Here is an 18,417-nt window from a genome sequence, read left to right as displayed (position 1 = left end):
GAGTTTGCATATTTTGCTGTGAAGTACAGCCAGACTTTTGACCGCTTCGCCTTGGGCATTTTTAATCTGTAGCTCTGCTCTAAAAGAACGTACGTACTTGGGCCCGCCTACTATCCTCGGAAACGTAAAATTATTGGCTAGAAGTGTATCACAGCTCAGGAAAAAAAAGCACCGAAATAAAGCACCGAAATGTGCGCTGCTTTTCGGTCTGGTTACTACAGTTTATGTCAGAACCTGTGCCATCATGGCACCGGACACCGGTACCCATCCCTAATCTTCATCATGTACACCTGCAAGCAGAAGCTGAAAACATGGACTTTCATGCTAGCCTGCAGCATTTCACCGTGAAGCATGCCTCTGTTCTGTGCAGCCACCTCAGTCCCAGCTTATCTGCATCTCATTAGCTCTTTCTATCAGCTGCAGAACCAGATAGAGGTTCGGGCGAGCAGTGCCGAGCGAGCAGCATCCTTCCTGGACGCCGCCCTGGCAGCGAGGAAGAGCAACCAAATGCCGAACAACCAGGAAGTCCGAAGGAACTCCCACTTCCTGTTTACCCTGCACCTCTACCAGGAGAGACTGGACAAGAGCAACAAGGCAGCCAGTGAGTGTGTGCGTGGTCATAACTGATATTTTGCCAGAATTATTAAAAGTTGCTGTGACGTTAAAACTCTACTCATATTTGTGGACCAGTTTCGCAGCTTCTTCCTCTTTTCAGTATGTTTGTTATCAGGAAGCAGAACCTCAAGCAATAAAACCTAAACCCTTTAAAATTCAAACTTGAGATCACTGAGGGAACTGATAGTATATCAGGAACATATACCTCACTCGTCTGACACCTGTTGGTTTGTGGACTCCACGTTTTGAAGGCTGAGACTAACCAAAGAGAACACTGATGGCAGGTTAAGCAGATACATGATGGACTAATGCTCTACATGGTTCACTTCTGACACGGTGTCAGACAAGTAATTGGACATGCTCTGATGAAATGGCTGAGAGATTCAGGCTGGGTGGAGCTCTCTGAGTTTGGTCTCCCTTCCTGTTGAGATGTTCACAGACGTTTCTGAAGGTGAAGGCAAGGTTGCAATTCATTCCATACAAACTGTGGATCTGGGAAAAAGCAGGGCGCTTTGAAGAGAAACTGGTACTCAGCATGTCATTGAAAACCCTAAATGAAGTCTGAATGGCTTATTTGGTTCAGCTGAAGCGAGATATGATAATCCTTAAACCTCCCAGCAGTACACAGACCTGCACACACACTCCAGCTGCAGACTCATCAGCTCAGCAAGGACTTGGAGCAGCAGCAGGTTAGAGGCTCTGACCCCGGGACAAGAATAAAAGCCCCCATTAGCGACCATGCAGCTGTAAAATTTGGCAGCTCAATTAGTCGTTAGCTCTTTTTTTCCACACTCCAAACATGTAGCTGCTAATTAGCTTGGTGTTGAATTGCTAACATGCTCAACAGGAGCGTTTACAAGCAGAGCAGCTACACTAACGCTGCCTCCACCCACGTCTACCTGTCAGCAGAGCCGCTTCCTCCGTTATTGGGCTTTTATGCTGGAATAAATCTGCATGGCTAACGAGCCCTGATGGCTTGGCATCCTGCAGTGTTTATAGAGCTGTGGAAAAGCATCCACTCAGTGGCGCTCAGCACTTTCTAAATCTTGCTGATGTGGCCGGTTAATGGTTCTCGCCATCATTACTCTGAATTAATGAAATGAGCAGGCAGTTAAACTGAGCGGATCAGACTGATACTGAAGCTTAGCGGGATGCATTTGGGACGTGTTCAGATGAAGCTTCTTTAACATTTGCACATGCATGCAGGCGTATATATGTTTCTACATTTGGTTAGTAATGTATTGGAAGTATGATCTGATGACTTGAGATTTGCTGCAGGACTTTACTTCAGCTCGCACACAGCCCACGGGCATTTTATATGATTCCTATCATTCACAGATAAGGAAGAGATGTCTTTACCCTAATGGCTGCTTGGTTCCTGATAAATGATTCAAAGCAGCCAATAAGTTATTACCAAAGCTATTGATTATGTTTCTGTCTATAGACTAATGAATAGATTGTTGTCTCAGAACTAATGAACAGTTAAGCAGGCAGTGTCATACATTATAAAGCCCTCTCAATCTGCATGGCAGTGTCCAGTCGGAGTCGCCTTCACCTCCTGGATTTGGGCAGCTGCGAGACGGACATCAGCAGGACCCGAGAGGGGGGCGGGGGTCAGTGTCTGTCGTTCTCGGCGCTGGGAAATGTCATCCTCGCCCTTGCCAATGGAGCCAAGCACGTTCCCTACAGGTACGGGCATTTTGATGAGCTCAATGGGATCAAAGGTCACAGCAGCCAAACAACAGATGGACCAATGATCCCCGTGAGGGGGGTGGGGGTCAAGCTGTGAGCTTTAATGAGCTTTCAGTCAGTGTTAAATGGTTGTTTATGCTGATGAATAAGTCACAGTAATGATAACTGATGTTCAGTCCTTTTTTGCTCCTCACATTTGGTCTTTTCTGTTTAATACCTATTTCTGGATGCTATTTTTTAATTATATTGATGAACTTTCACCTCGCTCCTTCGTCCCCTTTTCTTTTCGTTTGTGAAGCCATCAGCATCACATGTGTTTTATTTATGGAGCGAATATCTGCACCAAAGAATCTCATCAGTTATCATCCACAGACTTCAAAGACTAACATACAAGCCTGTCGATGGAAGAATCTTTGATATCTTTATGTTTTCATGTTTTTTAATGACAAGCAACCCTTGAGTTGTTTGATGCTCCAGTCACATCCATTAATAAGATTTTTTTTCACACATTTACATGAGTGAAGTTAGTGAGTGGAAGTTGAACCAAAGAAAACCCCCAAACGAGGACTTGTGATATTTTAGGTCAGTCGGTGGCTGGAGTTCAGTCGTGTTGGGTTAAAAAGGAGAAAAAGCTTAGACTGTTGTATGTAAATTCTGTGTTTGATCCGTCTTCTGTAGCGATAGTCCAGGTCTTTTCAAAGGCAGAGTTTCATGAACATTTCAGTCTGTCTCTGCCTCTGGATCACATGTGGCGTGTAGTTCAAAGCGAACTTCATTAATGTGAAATGAGAGCTCGTTCCTATTCCTTTTTGCCTATCTGTGCCAAACTGTTGTGCGGTGTAATGAATGGTATCTGCGGCCCCGTGGGGATTCTCACGCCCGCAGCATGTCTTCCTTTTTTTGAGCTAACGAAGCATTTTTTTAATGTATTATTCAGGGATAGCAAGCTCACCATGCTGCTCCGCGAATCCTTGGGCAACATCAACTGCCGCACCACCATGATCGCTCACATCTCCGACTCCCCGGCGGGCTACATGGAGACGTTGACCACGGTGCAGTTGGCCTATCGCATCCACCGCATGAGGAAGAAGAAGTCGAAGGTGCTTCATCTTTATTCAGGTTTTCTTTCTGGAGCTCGTTGTGGCGGAGGTCACGGATCTCTGGTACAGTGTGCAAAACACCAAATGTTATATCACCAATACAGAAACCATTTACTCACATGTGGATGAGATTGATTAGGTTCTGATTGTTGTTAGGTTGAAGTTCACAGAAAACTGCACCTCAAACTTAAATCTCAAGTCTTTGTCTCTGAACATTAAACATCTATAACACTGAAGGCAAAACAAATTCAAAGGACAAATTGAGGTTTAAAAGTTATCAAAGTCTTCAAACCATTCTTTGGGATTTCCAAACATTTTGGACTCTAAATGAATTTTCACTAATTTCTTGAGGCTAATAACAATAAACCCCTCACATCTATTTTAATGAGTTCAGAATGTCATAATTCACCGACTTTTCCTATCATGGTTTGATAGATAATCAATACCAGTGTATCTACAGAGATGGGCATTTGTGTGCTGAGATGAGCCTCATTAGGCAGACTTACACACTGTATGTTGAAGATTTCAATCCAGAGTTAGTAGCATGTGCATCTCACTCACATTCATTTTAATGTAACACAGTGCATGGGCACTCATGTAATGATTTCCCTTCAGTTTAATCGCTGCATGCTCCAGCTCTCTTTAGGAGGTTAATTCTGTATTATTTCTCTTTTATTCGCAGCATGCCTCCAGCTCATCTGGAGGGGAGAGCTCCTGTGAGGAAGGCCCATCCTGTCGGCCTCCTCGTCTTCGACCCTTCCACCCTCTGACCGTGGCCCTCGACCCGGATGTTCCGCTGCTACTCTCGAGTGATCCCGACTATTCCTCCAGCAGTGAGCACTCCTGTGACACTGTCATCTACGTTGGGCCGGGAGGGAAGGCAATCTCAGACCGAGAGCTGAGCGACAACGAGGGTCCGCCTTCCTTCGTTCCCATTATTCCGTCCCTGAACAAAAAGCGAGTCAAAGATGCACCCAAGTCCGACGGTGACCACTTTAAGTGTAACACGTTTGCAGAACTACAGGAGAGACTCGACTGCATTGATGGCAGCGAGGGCCCGGCCATGTTCGGCACAGAGAAGAAATCAGTAGCGCTGAAGGCTCAGAGTGGCCCTCTTAAACCCACAGAGGCAACGTCTCCACCCAAATCTGAGAAGAACTCGTCCCACATGTTCTCAGAAAGCACACTGACAACATGCATAGACAAATCAGATCAGGATCAGCCCAAACTACCTTCAGCTGGTGGCTTCATCGAGACGTCCAAAAGGACGAGTGCAGATGGAGAGAAGCTTTCAGGCACCCCCGTTCAGCCATGTGTGGTAAAGTCAGGGGGGGCTCCAACCCATGACTCAGAGCCTGTAGTTCGAGAGAAAGTCTACCTCAGAGGAGCTGTACCCAAGCCACTGGCCTCACCGTCCTTACCCAGGACAACGAGGACGGCACCTCGGCCTAAGGAGGCTCTTGGCAGGACTCCCCCTGTCAGTATAAGTGAACAAGCAATGAGGCAAGACCAGCCACCCAAATCTATAAGCCCTAACCTAAACACAGATGGAGCTGCTCACACAAGCAGGTACCCCACGGAGGTGAACAACCTCCGGGCCTCTCTGTTAGGACGATGCCTGGACGGAGACTTTCTGAGGACCACAATCACTCTGCAGCAGCCCGTGGAGTTGAATGGAGAGGACGAGCTCGTGTTCACAGTTATAGAGGAGCTCCCGCACAGCCTTGTCCCAGATAATGGCCGTCCCTCCAACCTCCTCAGCTTTAACACCGACTGCTTTCCACAGACTTTAGCTGCTGGCTCTCGCCCGGTCAGCATCATCAGTAGTATTAATGATGAATATGATGCTTACACCTCTCTACAAGGAGCTGTGGGACCAGGCACTGATGTTGGCACCGAACACCAACAAGGTTTGCTTTCCCACAACAAAAAGCAGCCGTCTGTTGGCTCATGGCTTTGTGAATCAGCTGAAGGTGATGGTATTCATTCACAAAGCAGGCTTTACTTGAGGGATAAAACAATGGACAATGCCACCCTGCTGAGCTCACCATGTATATTCCATAAACAGCCGTTCTTACAGCATGGCATTAGGAGCTCCTTAAATGACAGCGGTGTCTGTTTCTCAGAGCTGGAAAGCGACCCTGCTAGCCCAAACAAACCATCTTTTACTAAGTGCCCTCCTTCCCCCGAGTCAGCCAAAGCATCTCTAAAAGGCTCTCTGAAGGTGAAAGCCAATACCCTGAACACATCAGTGTCAACACAGATTCCCCGCCATGCCACCCATTCCAGTCTTCCCAGGAAAACCAAGCCTACCTCATCTGCAGCTGTGGGCTGCAGCAGACAGGAAGGCAGGCAGGATGATGTTTTGCTTCAGCGAAGCAGTTATTGTGATACCAGAGAGGCGGAGTTTCTTTCTGCAAGTAAGCCAACAAGAAGTGGCGTGACTAATGTTTCCTCCAAGAGGTCCGGAGGGAACAGCAACAGTGTACCTCGCCCACCAAAGATGCAGATGTCTTCTTCAGCCCAGAGGGTTGTTGATGGCTGTGAGAAGTCCAGCAGCAGGAGAGGAGACACTCTCATCAAATTGCCACGACTCACTCGGGGCGCAACAACTCTAGGAACCGTTTCCACCCCCCAAGAAGCTGCTTCAGTGATCAGTACACTGAGGTTTTCATCCCTGGGAAAAAAGGCAAATGGACAAAAAAGCAGCACAAAGTTTGGACAGTCGAGTCAAGAACAAAAATTAAGAATTGTGCTGTCTCCAAGTGCCTTAAAAACAAGCAGCAACACTGGAAAGTCCTCAGAGGATGAAGTGCATGTCAAGCTCAGAGCTGGTTCATTCAGCCACAGGACATCCAGCTTTAAAACTGAACACAGTTTTGCAAGGACATCCTCAAGCCTGAAGACGCAAGGAGCCAAAGATTCTTCCAGGTACTTTGGGAGTCTAATGTCTTTGGAAAGGTGCGACAGCCCAACCTTAGCTGGGTCCAAACCTGAGCTGTTCAGAGAAAACAGTGGTGCTACATCTGGAGGAAATGGCAGATCCAACAGATCAGTGCCAAGACTCAGTGATCCGGCATCCACCTCCACATCGGCCTTTCCGTCCCAAGTTCCAGCTGGTGTTTTTGCAGCAACCAGCAAACTGTGGCAGGTCCGCAGTGGCAGCGGATCAAGAGGAGCAGCTTCTGGTGGACTGAAACTTCGAACGTTGTCTGCCAGCACTTCGAAGAGCCCAAGCTCCTCCCCCAAACTGCCAGAGAATGTAGCTGGGTGCAACACCAACCTACCTTCCAATGGCAAGTCCCCATCTCGCTCTGGAACCGGAGGCAAGACAGTAAAAGGCACCATTATGGGCACCAAGCAGACCATCGGCAGGGCAGCCAACAGCCGGATTAGCGAGTTGGTTTCAGGTAGCCAAAGGAAGATGTTTGGTGGTGGAGCTGGAAGCGACATCCCTGGCAGCAGGACTGGTAGCATCACTGGATCACCCCTCAACGCACCATTGCCATCACCTTACAGCAAGATCACAGCGCCTCGGAGGCCACAGCGCTACAGCAGTGGGCACGGCAGCGACAACAGTAGCATCCTGAGTGGGGAGCTGCCCCCCGCCATGGGACGCACCGCCCTGTTTTACCACAGCGGGGGCAGCAGCGGCTATGAGAGCATGATCCGAGACAGCGAGACAACCGGCAGCACCTCCTCGGCACACGACTCTATGAGCGAGAGCAGAGCATCCTCATCAAATAGGAGCCGAGTTTCTAAATCGCCCAAGAAGAGAGGAAACGGTGAGTGCATGCCGCCGCCAGAGATGGGGTAATGTAACACAGGTAACACTTTAGGTTCTGCTCCATGCAGCACTGCCCCTTTTTTACAGTGATCAGATCTGAAGAACAAAAATCTTTAACTCGTTGACTTCTCTGTACTCATCATAGAATTCTATGTAGAGCGCATATAATGAGCTCATCACCTAAATATGACATGAATTCAGTTCTAAGGCTCAGTGGAAGCTGAACATTTTTTAAAGTCTTTTTAAAATTGTCTTTTCAAGTCAAGTCAACTGTCTTTATTGTTATTCCAACCATAAAGACAATTGCCAGTACATAGTGAAGCAAGACAGCGTTCCTCCAAGACCATGGTGCTACATAAAACAGACAATCAACACAGGATTACATAAAGTGCAAGTGTGCAAAAAAACAAAACAAAGACAGAAGAGAACGATACAGAGACAACAGTGCCGACACAACAGTGCAGGCACAACAGTGCAATAGAAAAGTGCAGCAATGACAGTGGATTGTGCAAAAAGTAGCTTGATGTGTGTGTGTGTGTGTGTGTGTGTGTGTGTGTGTGTGTGTGTGTGTGTGTGTGTGTGTGTGTGTATGTGAGATAAGTGCAGATAAGTGCTTTTCCTTTTTTTGGCCCAACATTATTACTGTAAACATGATGTGGTATGTCAGCTGCTGTTCCATCAAGGGCCACATAAACACCAATGTCTGGCCACTCCTCCCCCCTTTGTGTCTGTCAGCAGATCCGTCCCGGTCGCTCCCATGTTAACCTCACAGCAGCTCACATAGACTTAAACGAGCCCTTGCTCTCCGAGGGATGGTATATCTAAGCAGTTATGGAAACGCAAAACGAAAGGTTTATGGGTTTTATGAAACAGCGGCTCGTGCAGAGGAACTTGGAAGCTTTTCTATCACAATGTGATATTATTTAAATAACCTGTGAAATCATTAGAGCTGATGGCCAAAATTTAAATCTCAGATTTGATATTCAGCAACTATTTCTCCGTGCATCGACTCAGAAAGTGAAAGAGCAATAAAACTCATCTCTGCTGAAGAATTAACATATTTATGGCTTTTTCCAGCATCCATCAGTGTGTGATGATGGCTGCTCGCTACAATATTCCTATGAGTGCTGAGCACACCGAGTACAGGTGCTACTGCTGTGGGAGCATCTATCAAAGGCAGCTCTCCTCCTTGATATCATGTGAAATTATCTCTCAGCCGGTGTCTTTGTACAAAAACTTGACATGGGCGCACATCATGTGGCACGCCGCTGCCACGTCCCAGCTCCCAGCAGCCGATTGCAATTCGTGCGGCAGGCGAGCCAGCGGCCTGATGCATACGGAATCGGCACTCTTGTGATCTGTCTGCCATTGGCCTGTGGATCTCGCCTCATTTCTGCCTCATGAATGTTTCATGAGGACAATTCCCAGTGTACATATCCAACTCCAATTATCACCCACACATCCTCCCATCCACTCCACAGAACTCCACAGCCTTCACACCCACTCCTCCTCAATCTGTCATCATGTCTGAATCCTCATCAGTGAGCCCGGATGTTTTTAATAAGCCATAACGGTTTTTTGTTTGTGGAGCACATGCCTGCTTCTGCTTTTACTTGGGAACCTAATTTGACAGCCGTGTGTACAAAGTCGTTAAAAATACGAGTGAGGTCTTCAGGTGGACAGCAGCGGCCTTAAAACCTGATCAGCAGCTCTAATGGATGTTGACAGAGGAGGAAGCACCACAGAAGAAGAGAAGGCTAATTAAAGCTGTCTGCTGAAATCAGCAACTTTTTATTGAGCTTATTGTGATATTTCACTGGCTCGCCTAGGGATGGGTATGGAAACCCGGTTCTTGTTGAGAACCAGTTCCCACTGTTTCAATTCCTTGGAATTGTTTGGCATTTTTGCAAACGATTCCTTTATCGATTCCAGTCGCCCCAAATGACGTCACCACGTTGCGGAGCGTCGCTTACCTGGCAGGAAACACGGCGTGTAAGCGGCTCAAATACTCAAAAGTTTGGTTATACTTTACGAGAACGGATGACAACAGGGCAACTTGGAATACTTGCAAAGTAGATATTTAATTTAAGGGAGGAAACACTACGAATATGCAAAAGCATTTGCTCACAAAACACACGATGACCTTAAATAAATGTCGTGTTGTTAATTCCGCTCCGGACTCGTGAATCTCAACCCAGCAGCAGCGGTAACGTTTGCACGTCCTCTCCTGTTAATGCGGCAGATAAATAATCAACTAACAGTGCATATTATGTTAGTGCGATCGGCCTTATTACAAAACCTGCCATTACTGTGCATTTAGGTGACCACGATGAGAGACAAAGACAGAGTCTGGCTGGCTCAGATGCTGGCAGTTCTCGCTGCAGTCTACCAGTAGCGTCTCCTTTCAGACCAGGATAGACGAATGTCACCGAGCAGTGACTGAGTTTGTGGTAAAAGTCTTGCACCCATTTGCCACAGCAGATGCCCCCGATTTCACTTTGGTAAGTGAACGTGTTTAATTGTAGGCAGGACATTACTGGATATTCTTGTGTAATTGCTACAGAATAATTTATGTTACACTTTGTTATTGCTACAGAAGAATGTTTATTTTATTATTTTACATTTACATTTTTTTCCTGGGGACCCTGTGGCACCCCATTGAAGAGCCGTAGGCTGTGGATCTCTTAAGATCTCACTATTGGGTTTGTAAGGCCATGTTACTCCTAAATTTCTATCTTGTTCAAAGAGAAGATATAAAACAAAGTTTTAAGCTAATCGACCTTAGTGTTCTCCTTTTTTAAAAATAAGAATCGATAAGAGAATCGATAAAGAATCGAATCGTTAAACAGAATTGAAAATGGAATCGGAATCGTTAAAATCTTATCAATACCCATCCCTAGGCTCGCCTCACAACAGACAAACAGCTTTCTGTTAGCGTTTGGCGAGCGTTTATGTTCCAGCTGTGACTTCAGGTCCATCACCACCTGCTGCTGGCATTTAAAGGCACCGTCACATATTACACATAAAAGTGTTTTTATGGCCAATGTGCAGTGGCGTGTCTAGAAAATTTTTGTTGGGGGGGCCAGGTAGGGGCACAGATTTGGAGAAGGGTGGCAGATGTAATTGGCAGATAATGTTTAAAAAAAATTCTACCAACCATTAACCATAATTCAACAATCCTATAATACAATACAATCTTCTCACAAACTGGTGTTTGATTTTGAAACAGGAAAAAAGTGTGGAAACAAATGAAAAGACTAACATTTGAATAAAACCTGAAAGCAAGTAAATACTTTCTATGCTGCCTTATGGTAAACTTTGGTAATATTGATCAAGAGCAACACTGCCTGATGATGAAATACAGTCAGCTGGCATGGTGACACTGCCAGTATTAACCTGCAGGGCTGGACTGGGACAGAAAATCGGGCATTTTGACTACAGACCGGCCCACCAGGTATTAAAGCCATAAAGACTTTGAAAGAAAACAAATGCTGTTATGACAGTGCCCATATGGAAAAGAAATAGTAAAAACTTTACTCATGAAAGTGGCCACTTTCTTATTACTTTCATATATTGTTTTAGTATCCAAAACATACAAGATTCATTATATAATCTTTCATGGGATCTTATATCTGTTTTTACTCTTGCATGCTTTTCATACAAGTTTCACACAAGACAGATACAAACTTTATAAAATTTATATATATCTTTTCCATATGTACACTGTCTTGTTGGTATATGTATGATTTCTATACATTTTACATCAGATAAAAACTTTGGTTGTAAGATTTAGATAATTATTTAATAAAAGCTAGATATTTTAAATGAGAATAAGAAAGAAAAGTATTTCCTTGTGCCCCACCTTTCCTGTTAATGCCCTACCTGCCCCCCTGGCAAAACTTTCCTAGACCCGCCCCTGCACAGTTACCAGCTGTCAGCTACATAAAAAAAGGATCCTGGTGTTATTTGTCTCTCAGAAACAGTTCATAACTTCAACTCATTCATGTCACCTAAAAGGTAAACCTGTTTCTCCATCACCTGTTCAGCTCCGATGATTCAGTAAGAACATCTCCTGGTTTCATCTTCATGTTTCCCTCTCACCACATATCCAAACCGACATCATGACCAGCAGCTTTTACAGCTGTGGCTCCAGCCAACATCAGCTGATACTAGAAATTAATATTAAATAAATTCTAACATCAGCTGATCAAGCTTAAACGTGCTGCTGTTGTTTAGCGCGACATCTGCTGGTTTCCTCTTTCTGGCGCAAAGTGGGCGATAAATAAACAAGAGAGAAAAGCCGATCAGCTGATCATTGATCAGTTTCATGATTGAAGTAGCAACAGGAGAGGGAGGGGGGAGAATGAGAGAAGTTCACTATCAGTAAAATCATAGCACCCACCCAGCTGTGTAGAAACTCTGTCAAGCTGGCTAGAACGCAGTATGAGTTATTGTAACTGACAGTAAAAAGTCAGCACAACGAAAATAAAGTCCACCTAAACTTGGTTTATATCTGACCCACATAGACTGCAGGTCATAACTTCTTACCTGAAGCTCAGTTCACCTGACACTCGGACTGGCGGCTGCCTCGGGGCTCTCCTCCTGCCTCCCCTTCCCTCATCCACCTGCTGGCCTCTGTGGAAGCCCTGCCACAGCCACCACCAAACAACTGAGTTATTCTTACACATCGACCTGCATCTGGCCAATCCACCACCTCTCATTGTTCATGCCATTACAAAAAAAATAAAAAATAAGTCACCGGGCATATGCCCGGTATGCCCGATGGCCAGTCCAGCTATGTTAACCTGCAACCAAATCTGCAGCTCCATACAGCAATGTTACGACTTAGATTATATCTTATAACGCATAACTCTTATGTTAGCTCCCCTCAGTAGCATACTGTCTGAAATATTTCTGCAATAATTCTTTAAGTGTTATTTTTTTCCTTGGTATTCTAATTTCACCGAAGTTTACTAAACTCAACAAACTTAATATTACTTACCGGGACATTTATTCTGTCCTCATTTTCTTTCACCGAAAAATTGTTTCCTGCAGTGCCGTCTTTCGTGCTTGGCTCTCCTACCTTTGCTAACGTGATGCGCATAGCGCAGAAGCCGATGCTGCATTCACTTACACTCGGATATCTGAGCTTCACCGTGAAAACATAATCGTACATTTGATATTTGATTGAATTTTATTGTTTTGCCTTTGGGGTGGCACCTGGGATGGCCAGTCTGGTTGGGGGGGGTGGCCTGTGCCCCCCCAGGCCACCCCGCTGGACACGCCACTGCCAATGTGGACAGATTCAAAGTAAATAAAGGATAAGACTCGACAGCTGGCTGATATTTGACTCTTTACTTATTGTTTAATAATGTCTTGCACAGTCAAAGGAGCAGTTTAAGACACATTTCAGTGCGTGTGTCTTGTTCAGTGGTGGTTGTCTTTCAGCCTTTCTTACCTTGGCCATGTCTCTGAGTATTGCACACCTTGTGCTTTTGGGCACTCCAGTGATGTTGCAGCTCTGAAATATGGCCAAACTGGTGGCAAGTGGCATCTTGGCAGCTGCACGCTTGACTTTTCTCAGTTCATGGGCAGTTATTTTGCGCCTTGGTTTTTCCACACGCTTCTTGCGACCCTGTTGACTATTTTGAATGAAACGCTTGATTGTTCGATGATCACGCTTCAGAAGCTTTGCAATTTTGAGACTGCTGCATCCCTCTGCAAGATATCTCACTATTTTTGACTTTTCTGAGCCTGTCAAGTCCTTCTTTTGACCCATTTTGCCAAAGGAAAGGACGTTGCCTAATAATTATGCACACCTGATATAGGATGTTGATGTCATTAGACCACACCCCTTCTCATTACAGAGATGCACATCACCTAATATGCTTAATTGGTAGTAGGCTTTCGAGCCTATACAGCTTGGAGTAAGACAACATGCATGAAGAGGATGATGTGGACAAAATACTCATTTGCCTAATAATTCTGCACTCCCTGTACAGTCACCAGTCTGTGCCCTTCATTACACACGTTCTTGTAGTTTGTGCATGCCCAGCTACAGTGCTGATTTAAAATATGGTTCTTGAACACGACACCACAGACTGAGCTTACAGCTTTTCCTTTGACTTCAGTGAATAAAGAGTTTTTAGTCCGGGCCTTGTTAAAAACGCAGCATCGCAGATTGGTCAGTAAACATTTACCTGCACATGCATCTGTACATCAGTGAAAGTCACACGGGCTGGACAGGAAGGTTCACATGGGCTGATGTGGGCCAACCTGGGCTGACATGGGCCACGGCCCGTGAAATGCCCAGGTCTGGTTTAAGGCCATGTGGTGCAGCTGCGTTACAGCCTTGATAGTCCTGCCTGTTATTGAGTGCTATTGGCTGTCTTTTTAATGACATCACCGGCTCCTTGACACTGACTCAGGTACCTGCTCAGAGCACAGGTGTGACTAACTTCCTCGCTGACTGCAGCTTTAACTGAGCGAGTCAGCTGGCTGTGTTGAAGCTGTTCAGTGAGCATTCAAACACCAGTCTCCGAATGCAGGGCCCTGATGTTAGCTTCCACAGCTGGAAACACCTGCACCCCTAGCCCTGTGAACTTTACCTGACACACAGTCTGCTGCATTTACTGATCATGAGTTATTTCATCTCTTTCCTTTTCCACCTGCAGGGTTCCTGCGGCGGCGGCTAATCCCTGCCCCCCTGCCGGACACCTCCTCCCTGGGCAGGAAGCTGGGTGGTCAGTGGGTGGACCTGCCGCCGCTGGGCGGCACCCTGAAGGAGCAGTTTGAGATAAAGGTGTATGAGATCGACAACGTTGAGTGTGTGCAGAAGAGGAAGGAGGCGCTGATGGGATCTGAGGTGAGTCCTCCACCTGACCAGTAGGTGGTGGTTAAATAATGACGTGCTGCTCACATGCCATTCAGCATCACAGCATGCTGGTTTAGTCCCCTCACGTGGAGGTCGTGTTAGAACCCTCCGCTTCTCTGCGATGCACTGACAAGAATGACTCAAACACAGCCTCCTGAAGCAGGTGGAGTTTCATCTGGACCCTCAGCCTCAGTCTGAGCGCACTCAGAGGAGCTTTTTATATTTTTATCCAAATCACATATATAAAGCAGACCGTGGGGGGGATGCTTGTCTGGTCTCTGTGACAGCCGCCTCTCTCAGTGTTAACGGGTCATTAACCCTCGGCAGAGCGGCCTGTCGGGCTCTGATTTATTTTCAATTAGAGGAAGGTGACGTGCTCTTCATATCTGGAGCACTGCTCGGTGAATAATTGGCTTCTCTCTGTTTTTTTTTATACATATCACTGTACAATTTTTCAATTTTTCTATACATATTCTGTACATTGTTACCTGTATATATGGACTTCGGTTGCTTATGTTTATAGGACCACCTTGTGTCTTCCTTTTATATTTTATTTTTCCTTCCTGTAAGAGCTGTGTAACACCAAAATTTCTCATCCGTGGGATAATAAAGGTTTATTCTATTCTATTCTATTCTATTCTATTCTATTTGTGTCCCAGCAGACGTTCCACGATGTTGAGAAGGTGAGTTGTCCTTTACACGTTCATTCCTACATTCCTCCAAACAAACCATCCATGACATGAAACTCGAACCGGCCCTGGTGTGGAGGACCTCTGTGATCCCACCGGAGAGTGCAGGGTTAAAGGTCAGAGAGGGTGCCGGTCTGACTGGCGGCCGGTGTAGAGACGCCAACATGGAGGCCGTGTGGTGTCGCTTGTCTGTGCTCAAACTTTTGTCTCACACACTGTGCCTGTCATGCTTTTTGTGTTTACCTGTTCACACTGGATTCATTCTGCTCGCTTCACCTGTCGGAGGTGCTTCCTGTCCTGCTGCATCTGTTCATGTGTATTTTACACCTGCATGTTTTCCCCAAATCCCAACTTGTCCTGTAGCTCCAAATGAAACAAGGCTTTCTTGCTGCTGACACGGAGACCTGAGTTGGCTTTACATCAGCAACTCGCTGGTTTCACTGGTTTCCCCTCCCATGGGCCTCACTGAGGTTGGTCACGCCTGTGTCATGGCCCCACATGAACAATTTGTGATGGTCTAACTGGAGTCAGTCAGTCTGACTTCACCTGAGAATCTGGCCTTTTTGGCTGCGTGTCACAGAGAAGCTGCTGCAAATGAAACATAAACACACAGTTAATGTTCAGGTCACTTATCATCTGGATGATCAACTCTTTTATTACTGCTCAGCTGCCCACATTTACAGACTTTCACAACAGAAACATCCCAGGATTTTCAGAATAAAGCTCTCTGAGGGGCAGCTGTAATGAAGCGCAGGTCTGAACCACCTCTCTGTCACCTGCTTGTCCTCAGTTGTCCTTAATCCTCCTCTGATCACAGATTAGCACTGCACTGACTCCTAATTAAAGCCAGACACAGGCTGGAGTCTCGAAGCCTCGTGCTAATCCCCCCTCCTCTTCCTTGTCATCGTCCACACCCCTACCAGCCGGTGTGTGCAGTTCGAGGCTCTGACTGTGTGCTCGCTCCTCAGGGTCTGCTCTACTTCAATGCCCGGTTGAGGATGCTGGAGAAGCGGCAGCAGCAGATCCAAGAGCTGAAGAGCAAACACGACAGGCTGAAGGCGGAGCTGGAGGAGGCCAAGAGCTGGCTGATGCTCCACCCGAGCAGGTGGAGTGGAGAGTGTGAGTATGAGCTGCAGCGGGAGGGAGCTGGTACGCATATAATAGATTACTCACCGTTTAGAAAGCCATCAGTGACCGGCTGCGATATTTCTGTGATGATGAACCACAGAAACCTCAGAGTTCAGCTTCATGTGTTTGTCATTAACTGAACTTAACTGACCGGGCCAAGCATTCAGAGATGCTGTGCACGAGCAGCTGAGGCAGCGTGGTGATGTCATGGTACAAACATCGGCCCGCATGCATCTAAATAGCTAACCGCTTTCTCCGTGTTTGCAGTTGACGTGGACCAGGACCTGGACTGCGAGTCCCAGGAGTACCTAGAGGCTCTGGCTCAGGCCACGGGGGAGCTGGAGTACTGCGTCAACCTGTGCAAGTCCCGTCTCATGATGGAGACCTGCTTTGACATCACCGTGATGATGGCAGGTGACGCTGCGCAAGGGGGCCGTCAGGAGGTGGAGGTGTGAAAGGTTCGCTGACTCACCGACGGAAGATTGAAGCAGACGTCCTGTCAGAGCAGAGCAGCAAATGGCTGATCGGAGATCAGACCTCAGAGGACGCAGCTTTGCAAGTGCCTTCTATTCACAAGCTCAACGACTCTGTGAGCTTGTTTGTCGTGGTGTTTTTTATGGTGCTGAATTCATCCGTTGTGCAGCAGAGTTTAGGAAAAATGATTCAGCTCCAGCATGGACTCTGTTCACCTGTAAGCTCCACCCCGAGCCTCAAACCTGAAGAACCCAGAGCAGGACCATGGGTTTGATCCCGCTCAACGACTTAAGCACTCGAGTTGAAGTGAACCAACTCTGAAGTTGGTTTTAGGAAACCGCCTCGTCCACCCTGCTCATGTTCTCAGTGACTCAAACAGATGTTTCAGCAGGTAAAACATCTGTGGCAACATACATGATGACATCATCTGCACTGCAGCCAGAACCACAGAGCAGGAATGGTATCTAACTGACAGATGTACAGACATACAAACACACATTAAAGGGGACGTGAAACACTGAAACACTATGGTCTCCTCTCAGTAAATAACAACTCGGATGTGTTTCTGAAAGAGAACAATGTTCTGACAGTATCCAATTTTAAAATCACTGAATAAAAGCTAGAATCTCGGTCAGGTGACATCACGAATCACGTGACCGACGATCGCAAGTTGCCCATTTTAATTCGAAGCGTCCAGAACAGGGGTGTCCGTATATTGACGTGAAGAAATATAATGCAGTTTTTTTCTGTTAGGGAGGATTTGTTTGTTGTTAAGTGTAATGTTAAAATAAGTTCTTTAAAAAGCCAAAAATGATTTAATATGATGGCAATATGAGCAGAGAGTGCAAACATACTAAGAGATTGACTATGTTAGTTCAGTGAGACAGTCAAAAACTAATGTGTACACTTATGTCTGCATTTTTATTTTGTTAAATACGAACAAAATGATAGCAGAAGTGCTGCCACGTGTCTGGCCAGAAAGAGAGGACCATTGTGTTTATTTGGTAGTTCAATGAAAGGCTTTAGTTAGTTAAGAGTGAGGAAAAGAATCTGTGTTCACGTTTGCAGTTTTGTCTTGTTATACACTATCTGAAATTTAAAAAAAACAAACAAAATATTACATTTTCAGAAATATTTGTGGGTGTTTTCTTGTTTGTTTCTTTGTTTCTTTTTTAATACCTGAACGCTAAAGTGGCCCTCCAATGAGATGACGGTGCCAGGAGTGGCCCACAGCTCATTAAAGTTTGAGACCCCTGGTCCAGAAGAGCACTGATGTGTAAAACCTGGAGATCTCTGACTGAAGCCCCACCCACTTATAAACTGTCAGTCACTTGTGGTTGCCTGATCGATGGTCTGTGGCCACGTTTATGCACACTCACTTCCTGTTGGACCCTGAAACGTTAGCTTGTCATGACGCATCGGAATCTTTTCTCGTCCACGACTTCTACAGCCACATGAGGATGTCTCTGAAACTCCAAACTGTCCCCAGATGCTTTCTCAGACAGAGCAAAGATCAAACTCTGAGCTCCACACATGACCCCACCTCCAAACACAGTATACTCTCTGAAGAATACAAAATAAAAGTTCAGAGTCAGCTGTGAGGATGTAAAATTTCACATTGCAGATTTCCATCACACGTGTGATGTGCAGCAGGAACTGACACACTCAGATTCAGACGTTTCCCGTCTCAGGCTCTTTCTGAAGTGGCTGCATGAAGCATCGTTCTGCATTATGTTCTTGTTTTTGTTCGTCAGGTTTCGTGTTTTTCTTTAAATTGATTAAATCGCTCTGCTGATGTGGCGTGTTAACCGTCTGTTTCCTTTTCTTTGTTTTTGTATTGTACAGTTTTCTAACTATTTGTAAAAAAAAAAAAAAAAGAGGAGTGCGTGGGTCGGCGCAGAGGCAGCATCAGGAACATGAATAAAGATTCAAAGATTTCAATTCATGTTTTTGTTATTTGGTGAACTCTTTTTGTGCTCCAGGCTGAGCTGGTGGACTCGTTGCACTGCAGCACTTACCAATCACACGTCAGCATACGGCCAGTCTGTAAATCAAACC

The 18,417-nt window shown here is 45.9% G+C and overlaps 1 protein-coding gene and 1 long non-coding RNA gene across 3 annotated transcripts in view; one reads left to right on the top strand and one right to left on the bottom strand.

Annotated features, from left to right (window-relative positions):
- Window positions 1–18,155, top strand: part of LOC147313264 (kinesin-like protein KIF26A) — a 72,208-nt gene extending 54,053 nt beyond the window's left edge. For both annotated transcript variants that reach the window (XM_086265310.1, XM_086265311.1), the window contains 8 exons: window positions 418–601; window positions 2,148–2,304; window positions 3,245–3,407; window positions 4,090–7,192; window positions 13,869–14,059; window positions 14,728–14,751; window positions 15,726–15,876; window positions 16,153–18,155. In XM_086265310.1, the coding sequence (XP_086121436.1) occupies window positions 418–601; window positions 2,148–2,304; window positions 3,245–3,407; window positions 4,090–7,192; window positions 13,869–14,059; window positions 14,728–14,751; window positions 15,726–15,876; window positions 16,153–16,340 (4,161 nt within the window). In that variant the 3' untranslated portion in view covers window positions 16,341–18,155. The remainder of the gene's footprint in view (window positions 1–417; window positions 602–2,147; window positions 2,305–3,244; window positions 3,408–4,089; window positions 7,193–13,868; window positions 14,060–14,727; window positions 14,752–15,725; window positions 15,877–16,152) is intronic.
- LOC147313265 (uncharacterized) lies at window positions 3,356–12,275 on the bottom strand. Its single transcript, XR_015125181.1, has 3 exons — window positions 12,197–12,275; window positions 11,743–11,829; window positions 3,356–3,467 (listed from the first exon to the last, which is right to left on the bottom strand). It is a non-coding gene; the product is annotated as an uncharacterized LOC147313265 (long non-coding RNA).
- Window positions 18,156–18,417: the final 262 nt, after the last annotated feature.

Source organism: Aulonocara sp. 'chitande type north' Nkhata Bay, linkage group LG15, assembly GCF_057382095.1.
Source record: "Aulonocara sp. 'chitande type north' Nkhata Bay isolate Kocher_YH1m ecotype deep benthic linkage group LG15, A_spYH_male_GT1.1, whole genome shotgun sequence".
NCBI lineage: Eukaryota > Metazoa > Chordata > Actinopteri > Cichliformes > Cichlidae > Aulonocara > Aulonocara sp. 'chitande type north' Nkhata Bay.
Note: the sequence above shows the minus strand (reverse complement) of the source record. Positions and strands in the feature narration are given on the sequence as shown.